The sequence below is a fragment of the Mus pahari genome, chromosome 3 (genome assembly GCF_900095145.1).
Source record: "Mus pahari chromosome 3, PAHARI_EIJ_v1.1, whole genome shotgun sequence".
In the NCBI taxonomy this organism is placed as follows: Eukaryota; Metazoa; Chordata; class Mammalia; order Rodentia; family Muridae; genus Mus; species Mus pahari.
This window is the reverse complement of record NC_034592.1, coordinates 73,957,473-73,969,150: the sequence shown is the minus strand read 5'-3', so window position 1 is coordinate 73,969,150 and position 11,678 is coordinate 73,957,473. Positions and strand designations below refer to the sequence as shown.

At 33.6% G+C, this 11,678-nt stretch overlaps 1 protein-coding gene across 1 annotated transcript; it reads left to right on the top strand.

Annotated features, from left to right (window-relative positions):
- Nucleotides 1–1,424: 1,424 nt before the first annotated feature.
- LOC110318628 (olfactory receptor 4C16-like) lies at nt 1,425–2,357 on the top strand. The gene has a single exon (XM_021193806.1). The coding sequence runs from the start codon at nt 1,425–1,427 to the stop codon at nt 2,355–2,357; it is 933 nt and encodes a 310-aa protein (XP_021049465.1).
- Nucleotides 2,358–11,678: the final 9,321 nt, after the last annotated feature.

Sequence of the window (11,678 nt, the reverse complement as noted above, 5' to 3'; positions counted from 1 at the left end):
CTTCCATGTAGCTTATTAAATAGATTTCATTTCAATTTAGGTATTGCTGACTATATGTTTCATCCAACATTATTTTGGGAAGAAATAATTGGATAAAAGGTTCTGTTTTTAAAAGCAAAAATCATGAAAATATAATATTCCCTATTAATTTTTAATTTGAAGTCTGAGTATTTAAAATTGAGTAATCAACTTTTGAGGCAGAAACAAAAGGAAAAAAAAGAGTCAATTACAGACTATTTACCTTTTATGTTCTGCAAAACCATATCTTCATTTTGGTTCTATATTACTGCTTCATTCTAAGAACATGGTGTTTATTAAAAGCTACTGGGGATTTCATTTATCTTCTAGTCCTCTGTCAGCTGATTCCAACACATGTGAATAAGACTTCTATCATGAAAATGTTAACAATTAAACAATGATATCTGCCATTTCATTTTATTTAAATATAACCACTGGACTCTAAGTGCTCTAAAATATGCTGCATTAACAAGAAAGAAGAATTAAAAGAGGTAATATTAATAATATTTCTAGATACCAAAAACTATAATTCTGATCCATTGACTATGTAAGGTAAGACATATCACCACATTTTCAGATTATTTGGAAGTTAGAAATACTTATTTTCCAGCTGGGCGTGGTGGCACACCCTTAATCCCAGCACTTGGGAGGCAGAAGCAGCTGAATTTCTGAGTTTGAGGCCAGCCTGCTCTACAGAGTGAGTTCCAGGACATCCAGGGCTATACAGAGAAACCCTGTCTCAAAAAAAAAAAAAAAAAAAAAAGAAAAAGAAAGAAAGAAAGAAAGAAAGAAAGAAAGAAAGAAAGAAAGAAAGAAAGGAAGGAAAGAAATGCTTATTTTCCTCATGTTTATACTGGACTATCTGAAAGAATCTTTATAGAGTTTTAAAATACTTTATATAAGCATTTCTTCAAATATGCATAATGATATGTCAAAAATATATGATATTCTTTATGGTGTGTTAGTATTAGGAATTTTTTTGGTTCATAAAACACTAAGGCAATCAAATATATATTAAAAATTAAGTTGATTATGTTCTTTACTGTTAATTATATGTGAAAAATTAAAGTTAATGATAAAAATATCACTGATCACATATTGTAACTCTATATCCTTCTAGTTGTAATATTAACCATAATTGTAATAACAAGGATTTGTATTTGAGGGGTTCTATGGTAAACCATTCCTAACCATTTTTAGGACTCATAACAGGGCACTGTTATGAGTCACTAAAATGCAGGAAGAAGTATTAAATTACTTATTTAAAAATTACAGAGAGAATATCATTAATGAATTTACTTTTGCTTAGCGTAGCATCATATTTCAACAACAAATTGAATGTCGTTTTTTTTTTTTTCCAGATAAACTGTTTCACATTAGCAATTTCTGATCACTAATGAGAAACAATGTGGCTGAATAACAATGTGACTGAATTCATTCTACTTGGTCTGACACAGGATCCTTTTAGGAAGAAAATCCTATTTATTGTGTTTTTGCTTTTTTACATGGGGACATTACTGGGTAACTTGCTTATCATTGCTACAATCAAGACAAGCCAGACCCTTGGGAGTCCCATGTACTTCTTCCTGTTTTACTTATCCTTGTCTGACACCTGCTTCTCTACAACCATAGCCCCAAGAACAATTGTGGACTCCTTGCTTAAGGAAGCCTCTATATCGTTCACAGAGTGCATAATCCAAGTTTTTACATTTCATTTCTTCGGCTGTCTGGAGATCTTTATCCTTATCCTCATGGCTGTTGACCGATATGTGGCCATTTGTAAGCCCCTGCACTACATGACCATCATGAGCCGCCGGGTCTGTGGGGTTTTGGTGGCCATAGCCTGGGTGGGATCCTGTGTGCATTCTTTAGTCCAGATATTTCTAGCCTTGAGTTTGCCCTTTTGTGGCCCCAATGAAATCGATCACTATTTCTGTGACTTGCAGCCACTATTGAAGCTTGCCTGTTCAGACACATATTTGATCAACTTGCTTCTGGTATCTAACAGTGGAGCCATTTGTACAGTGAGTTTCCTCATGCTGATGGTCTCCTATGTCATTATTCTTCGTTCTCTAAGAAACCACAGTGCTGAAGGAAGGAGGAAAGCCCTATCTACCTGCATATCCCACATTATTGTGGTCATCCTGTTCTTTGGACCTTGCATCTTTATATACACACGCCCTGCAACAACATTTCCTATGGACAAGATGATAGCTATATTTTATTCAATTGGTACACCTTTGCTCAATCCTCTGATTTACACACTGAGGAATGCAGAGGTGAAAAATGCCATGAAGAAGTTGTGGAGAAAGAAAGTGGTCTCAGATGATCGAAAGTAAATGAGGTTTCCAGGTTATTTCCATAGTTTGCAATAAAGTAGAAGTTAATAAAACATTGTTTTTAATTAATGTTTAATATAATAGCTTCTTTGGACATGAGGATTATATTCATATAGTTAGGAAACAATGTGAAACATAGTTTTGTTGAGTCAATTTTATGTAGTGGGATAGAATAAGAAATACAATTAGGTACAAAGACCCTTTTTTGGTTTTACTTCATGTTTGATGCTATATGTCTCTCTCTCTCCACCATTTCTGTCCACCAATTGTGGCTGTCATTGTATTTTTTGCCTTTCTCCCTGGTGACCTGTGAAAATGTCTCCTGATAATTATCTATCTATATAATCACATCATCTATTCAAAGTCTGATAAGGTTCACACATCACAGTTACTTATTTTTTATTTTGGTGATGTTAATATACATACAACATTCTTCATTTCCTTTCCTCTCTCAAAACCTTCCCATTTACACCTAAGTGTTCTCCTTTAAATTCACTACCTCCTTTTTAAAACTGTTATTGCATCCATGCATGTATGTACATACATATATATTTCAACTATATATTATTTTATAAAGTCATTTTAATTATACTTATTTTGTTCTCTAGAATAAGCAGATTGTGGCACATACAAGTAACTGTAGCAGGGACTAGTATAGGAGAGAGAAAGTGCATACACTTGAAGAAATCTCTCTTCTATTTGGGGAATTGATTCAGAATTCTTACTGGGTGTTTACCTTGATAAAATCCTAGAACACTAATAGGATACAGAGAAAAAAGTTTACTCTTTAGACTCTGATATGCTCTTCTCAATATTGTGTTTTTAGTCACATTTTTTTTCTTTTTTTAACACTTATACTCTTCTTTTGATTTATCTCTTCTAACTTAATTATTAAGCATACTCTTGGACATACTAATTATAGTATATTCTTTATAAAAACAGTGTTGAATTTAGGGCAGCATATATAGGTTAGTTTCAGGTAGAGATGTCTATATTGGTAAGAATCAAGAGAACAATCAGATGTATTGACAGATTAAGCACAAGCAGGATGACTCAAAGGAGTATTTCACAGATTGAAACAAATATTTTATTTCAAATATAAATTACTTTAGTGAATTTTGAATTCAATTCTGAAGACAATATTAGTAAAGAACAAATGGAAATTTTTACTTTAGAACAGAATATTAATTTCATCATTACTCATTGATATTCCAATATTGAATAATATTAATGATAAGATTATTTCTAATTTCAATGTTTTCTTGTATATTTTTATTCATAGAAAAACTTAAACATGAATTATTTTACCATGAGACTATTACTTTAATAAACTAGAAAGTTGGCAAACAAAATTTATATTGGTTTTGTAATAACAAAACCCATGAAATTTTTATTTCCTTTTATTTTTCTATTTCTTTAATTTTTCTTTTTCTCCACTGCCTGGGATTGAACCTGGATCCTCACTCCTGCCAGTCAACAGACATAATTCAAACTTAGCATTTCTTTAGCCCAAGGTACTAATCATATTTAGTATGTTTGTGGCTGGGTGGGGGAGGAAATAGAAATCTATACAATCTACAATAGAGTATATTGGTATGTGTAGTATATATCTCTTCTTTTTACATTCCTTGTGTTTCAGTCTCAATATTGATGTGTTGTGGCAGAATTTTTCAGTTTTAAATTCTTGTTGACACAATCATACTTGGTCCTTTTTCTTTTTCTTTTTAAGACAAGGAAAATAATGAACTTTGAGTTTAAACACATCCTTTTTATTTACTTTACTTTATTATTGGAATGTTAGCATTCCATGTATATCTGTGTACCATGTATGTGCCTGGTACCCACACAGATATCAGATGAGAAAGTTGGATCTTTGGAATTGGTGCTATGGATGGTATCGAACCTCCTTGTAGATGCTGGGAATTATATCTGGGTCTTCTGTGAAAATAACATGTATATTAGCCACTGAGTCATCTTTCCAGCCCTATAGGTGCCTTATGAGTCTTATATTACTTTCAAACATATAAACAACCCCATTTCCCCCCATTTTTGCTGTCATACATCTCCTGCAGACTTGTGTCCTACATAAAGCTCTTGTCGGTGTTTTGCAGTAAAAGTGCAGATAAGACTGAATGTGCAACTTCTTTAGGTATATTGGTTAAAATACACACTTCTGTGGGGGAAAGGATGGAAATCTGAGTAGTGAAATGGAAACATTGGTGATGGGAAATGATCTATTTCACATCCATTGAGTGGTGACTAAATGCTTTCTCTTCACTGAAAGAGAAATATGTTTTTCACAGCTAGGCAGTGTGTTTGTCTCTGGAAAGAACACATCATTCAGTCATATTTGCTTTCTAAATGAGCGTATTCCTTATTACTTCTAATAGCAACTCAGTGAAATATCTCAGAAAAGCCTGTGTAGGAAATTAGAGACCTCACTGATAAAGATATAAGCCATGCCATGAAATCATAGATTTCTCAAAGGTTCTGGAAGCAACCTGATAGAACTTCAGTATCAGAGTGAGTTATGAAGATTTTCACAGAGGTTGTCGGAATACAATTCCATGGAGTAGAAGTTGACACAAGACATCTTGTGATGGTTTTTAGTAGAATATGACTCTTATTTCTCTTGCTTGACCCTAGAAAACAGTGGGATGAATACTTATTCCCTTTATCTCAGCCTGTGACTTTATTTAGAGATAGAGATAATAATACTAAATTAGTCCATAATGTGAACCCTTTAGGCATACACATAGGAATGCTATGTGCAAATGATGACAGATTGAATTGATGCTTTTATAAACTAAAGAACTTCCACATAGGTCAATAAACTCTCAGGATCTAAGTGGTGCATGGAACAAATTTTTTTTCAGAGTCCTGAACAAAAATTTATCCCATTGCTAGTGTTATCTAGCAAACTTTAACCTTTGAAACTGTGAGAAAATAAATTCTTATCTTCTAAGCCACCCACCTCGTGGTACTTAAGGAAACTCATTGGTACCTAGGAAACACATCTGAAAAATTCTTTGAGATTCAACCTCACACCAATCAGGAAGGCTAAGATCAAAAACTCAAGTGACAGTATATGCTAGCATGTTGGAAAGAGAAACACTCTTCCATTGCTGGTGGAATTGGAAACTGGTACAACCATTCTGGAAATGAATTTTGTGGTTCCTCAGAAAATTAGAAATAGTTCTAGAAAAACACAGGAGAGAAGCCCTGAAGGACAAGAGAATGAATGGAAATAAGCACCCCTGGGGAGTGAGAGGTTTGGGGTGCCCCCCTAGAATGTGCTGGAGACAATGGAGGGGAGACACCTTCAGGACTAATTGGGGGTACCTCAAGTCAAAATGCTTAACACTGGGGAAAGGGAACATGAAGAGTTCACCTCCAGGAGATAGACATGGCCTTAAGTGGAGGGATAGGGTAACTAACCCACAGTCAAAATTCCTGACCCAGAATTGTTCCTGTCTACAAGAACTACAGGAACAAAAATGGAGAAGAGACTGAAGGGAAGGAGGTCCAGTGATTGGCCCAACTTGGGATTGATTCATCTTATGTGGGGAGGGGAGGGTGACAGGCACCAAGGCCATACCCTACTCTGCTATAATGTGCTTACAGACAGAAGCCTGGCATATCTGTCCTCAGAGATGTCCTACCAGCCTGCTCAGACTGAGAGAGAAGCAGATACTTACACCCAACCATTGGACTGAAGTTGCAGACCACTATGGTTGAATTAGGGGAAGGATTGAAAAAGCTGAAAGAGAAAGCAACCCCATAGGAAGACCAGCAGTCTCAGCTAAAGCAGCTCCTAAGGAGCTCCCAGAGACTGAAGCACCAACCAGGAGCATACAGCTGGGCTGAGGCTCCTGGCATAAAATTAGCAGTGGTCTACCTGGTTGTTCTCAGTGGGTGAAGATGTGCTTACTCCTGGAGAGACTTGAGGACCCAGGGAGGGGAGAGCACTAGTGGGGTGGGTGGAGCACCCTCTTAGAAGCAAGTGGGAGAAGAAATGGGATGAGGAACTGTTTGAGTGGGATTTAGGGGTAGCAACAATGGGAATGTAAGTAAATAAAATAATTTTTTTAAAGAGAACCAAATAAGCTAGTTCTAGCAAAACCATATGAGTGTGTTCTTTAAAAAGAGTGTGGATACAAACAACAACAACAACAACAAAATTATATCATATCATCTATTAAATTGAAGTATGTACATTTACTAATAATTTGTTATAAAATCCAACCACAAATTGGTATTGTGATTGGTCTTTAAAATAATATATTTTACTTTTGTCAATATATCCCTTAAATAATTTCCTTAAAGGCATGGAAAACGTCAATAAGATGTTTGTTAAAAATCTTGGAAACTAACGAGTACTGGGACTCGGAGAAAAACTCCAAGGAAGACTATTATCAACTTTATCAACTTGTTATTCCACACTAAATATTCAGTCTGGATACATAAATACAACTAACTGTATACAGACTGATCAGGTTGTATTTATGTATTTAGGAATATTTCTATACACAAACACAAACACCCCCCACCCCCCACACACACAAATGTATTTAACAACATTAATAATAAAAAGCCAAGAATTTGAAAGAGAACAAGAATAAGTACATAGGAGGGTTTGGAGAGAAAAAAATGAAAGTGAGGAATTGTCTCATTGCAATCTCAAATAATAAGAGAAATAATTAAAATAAAAATCATAATATTAAGTAAAATGAAATAGAAAATAACACATTAAAGAAACTCAAATGATCTGAAAAGAATTAAACAGTATAATCCTGATGACATAACTTGGGGCACAGAATGACATTGTAAATGGTTCATCTTGTAAGGAATTTGAAATGAGTGTATCTAAGTTTGGAGCTAATTATATTAAGGAATTGATGACATTTTTTATAGTTAGCAAGACTATCAAGATATAATGAATGTGAAAAGATTTAAGTCCTATGTACACAGTGGTAAATATTTTAGAATACATTTTCTCCATAATATAAATCTTGTGGTATTGTATGTCATATGGTGGTTTAAGTCATTTAAAATATTTTTAAAGGACACATTAAAGGTTTTACATGGATACGTAAAATAAACATGAGTTTATTTTTGACATAGTGCTCCAAGAATATCCTTGGGGAGTGTCAGGTGAGATTTCATCCAAGTCTCTCCAGTGCCCTTAAATTTTCTTCTACTGGACTTCAGCTTCTCCAAAAACATTGAGCCCTGCAGGATTAGACTTAAAAGCTTCATCATCACAGAGAAGGAAAGAAGACAAAGGCAACGGTGGTGGGATGTAGCTCCCATTTTTTACATGAATCTAATGAGCCTCTCATTCTCATCTTTAGTATTTACAAAGTAAGTGCTAAAGACACTATTTAAATATAAGTCAACAAGTACATAGAGCATACTGCTTATTTGATTTCATTATCACGTCTTGAAATATCTACTTGTTATTTTTTGTTAGAATACATTTTTAAAGTTTATTGTCATGAGTTGATATTATTTCAAATGTCGATTGGAATTGACCAACATTTAAAGGGTAAGTTTTTCTTATTTTACTTCATGTCATCCTTTTCTTTCATTGCTTAAAAAAAAGTCTTGATTGCAAATAAAAGTCGTTGAATAATCAATTTTCATTTTCTTCTTTTCCTGCAGAACAGTAATTTTCATGAACCATGTATTCTGAAAATATAGCTGCCTGAGAGCAGGCAGCTTTTTGATTTTGATAACCTTAAATTCATTCCATTCATATCCTAACTTCATATTTTAATAGTTTATAAGAAAACTTTAGAGGATGCATTCCAATAGAAAGTTTTGTCACAGGAATATATTGCTGAAGTCTTAAATTTAAATTTTGGGATGAAAAATTCTGGGATATATGTGAAGGGAAGTGGGGATATGGTTTTAATTACTTAAAATAGGAAAGTGATGATAAAATCAAGCATTTCAAATAATATAAACAAGTAAATCAAGAAACAATACACCTATGAACACAGTAAAAGCCACAAATTTATAAATAATCTAATATATACCCTGGTACAGAGAGGAAACTGCTGTCTTCTGCAAGTGATTGGTCTGATTGTTCTGCATGGGGAGTCCTCTTTTGTAGGTGTTATATTAAACTTTTTTGAGTAAATCTGTCACCTGATTTTAGTCCCTCATTGATAACTTCAGGTTGTACTGTCCTCTCTGTGTTCATATTGATGCAAGTCTTATACTCAGAATTAGTTTTCAAAATAGCTTATAACTTCTATACACATCTATATTTTGGGTCACATTAAAATTGCTAGAGGAAAAATATCCTGAGGTCTTCCCTTGTTTTACAGATGCCTCAGAAATGTTAAGAATTTTTTTCCTTTTAAAAATAAGCCAATTAAAAAGGATGAAGTTTCATCCCCCCACACACAAAAATAGGTTATTTTAGTTAGTTATTACAACATATTAGACATATATATCTACACTAGGCTGTTTGGATATTTTTGAGATGAATCCTCTGATGTAGAAAATATTATCTAGTGTAAATCTACATGAGAATAATCAAAGCTTGGCGTTATATATTATATGAGAAATCCAAACAGATTTTATGTGAAGGAGCAGCACAATCATAATGCTTTTCTTCCTTATAGACACAGCTAGACATTGTATCTTAGGAGTTAATTGACAAAGATTTTCCTGAAGAGAATAATTTATATGAGTCAAAAAATATTCAACCAGAATGTGAAAATCTTAAGCTGAGTATCTTTCTTTTCTCAATCTGTTTTGAATCCTCAATGTCAACTTTACAGCTAAGAAACCATGTATTTTATTCAAATCCAATTAACTATTTAAAAGTACCAGGGAATGCTGGGGAGATGAGGCAAGAGTGTGTGTGAGTGTGTGTGTGTGTGTGTGTGTGTGTGTGTGTGTGTGTGTGAGTGTGTGTGTGCTCCCTAATAGAAGCAGGGGGTGTCGGGATGAGATAGGGGGTTTGTGGAGGGGAAACAGAGAAGGGAGATAATATTAGAATTGTAAATAAATAAAATAACCAATTAAAACAAAAGTACATGCGGATTGAACTTTCTTCATCCTGAGAGAAAATGCAGAATTGGGGATATTTGTTTAAATGGATGTTGATTAAGTGTGTTCCTTCTTTCTTTTTGAGGAATATTTCTTTGGACATACATATGTGGGACAGAAGACTATCTGATTATATTTGCATCATATGTGACAATTTGCAGATTTGCGTAGAATTCTTCTACTACTACCTTTACCTCAGTAAAGGAGGGAATAATATATTAAATAATAAAAAACAAGTTCTTCAATTTTTTGCAAAACTTCAATGAAAGATTATAATTTCTTCTTTATTGACCTAAAGTCCAAATGATATATAATGTATTTTTCTGAAGCCATATTAAAATAATGGGCTTAAGTTTTCCATTGAAGAAGTTAGGAAAATCTCACTGGTAAGGAAATCATCATTTAGTTTGATTATAGCATCCTTTGATCATCACCTACTTTATTCCTTAGATGTAACCATGAGTTTCCACATCTTATAAAATTAATTTATAATCACTCAGGTACTCATAGAAATTAACTGGGTGTGATTTATCATCTATTCATTATTAGATTCGGGTCATTTTTGAAACTCCATATGTTTCAAGTATATGGTTTATATCATGTGAAAATTGGCAGATTATAATGCATAGAGTGTTCTTTCTGCTACTACACTTACCTAAGTAAAAGAAGAAATAGTATGTTAAACGATATCATATTTGTCCTTACAGTATATGGTTCTCCTTACAGTCATAAAGATCCATTTTATGTACTGCAGTGTCTACTATGTATTCCATAGTAATAATATATCATACTCTAATTTCTGCTTTTTACTTGTGTGTATTTAGAACTTTTCCTGCTTCAAACTTTCACAAAGATGCAATGAATGTTCTTTTGTCTTTTTCGTGGAGTCCTTTTAACAGGATACTTATTATCTAATATGTGATTAAATTGTCTTTAAAATATTCTTAGTTATATGTGCAAAATGCCAACAACTCAGAGTAATATGACATTATTATTTCATTTCATTTCCCTGATTTTAGAATTGTGACTGTACCTTTTACAATGAGACACTTTCAGAAATTTGGGTAACAGTTGAATAAGAGTGTATTAACTTGAGGTAAATGGGTAGAACATGAATCAACCCATAATGCTCTATTCATAAACTCTTTCCGTGGCAAATGTTCTTCTCCTGGTGATTTCCCTGTACTCTCATACAGGGCAAAGGGCACTGATCTCTCAGTATTCTATTTTTTTTTCCTTTTTTTTTTTTCCGGTTTCGTTTTTTGTTTTTCGAGACAGGGTTTCTCACTCTGTAGACCAGGCTGTCTTAGAACTCAGAAATCTGCCTGTTTTTGCTTCCGAAGTGCTGGGATTAAAGGCATGCACAACCACTGCCCAGCTTCACTGTTCTAATTCTTTATGGTATAGTGACATTTTCATTTATTAATAAGGTTGATTAACTGATTTATTGTTGCAAAGCTGCTTGAATTGAGAGTCTGTGTGACACATTTAAATCAGTTATTATAGTTACATAAAATAAATACAAAAAGAAGAAAAAATTTTATACTTTTTATTGACATATTTTAAGGTTTTTCATCATGTACATGAAGAGAATTTTGTAAAGCAAATATATGTGACTCAATTTAAGATGCACGTTGTTTAAGCAGGTGACCTGAAGGCAGTCCTCTGGATGTATCCTGTGTCCCTGCAGGAGCTAACATCTAAAGTGATGCCAGAATATGAGCAATTGATGGTAACATCTGGTTCTCCACAAGTGACTGGAAAGTGAAATGGGAAATGAAGTGAAATCTACAAAGTCATAGTCTCTCTGGAACCTGGACAAGAACCCACCATCCTCTCTAAAAGTTTGCTAGTTGCTCTTCATCACATTTACTTTTTATTTTTATAGTAGGTTACAAAGCCACTTTTGAGAATGCTATGAAGAATGTAATGTGACTTATTGAGCCCACTTGTGTCTCAATTTTGAACTTAGAACATTTAACTTTTAAAGTATCTGCTTTGTTCTTACCAAATGTAAAGTTTTGGAATTTCTCCAGCAACTAAAATTAATTTATTATTTGAACTACAGCTACCTTATTAGTGTCATGCTGTGCATCTGTTCTTATTAATGAATTTACTATACTTTCAGGTATTTTATGCATCTTAGACATTGGTCTATTTGTAGTAACAGATTTACAATTGAATTATCTTAAACAGTCAGGGCATATAGTTATTGGTTAAAATTGACATTGAAAATAAATCAAAGAGATCAATGCT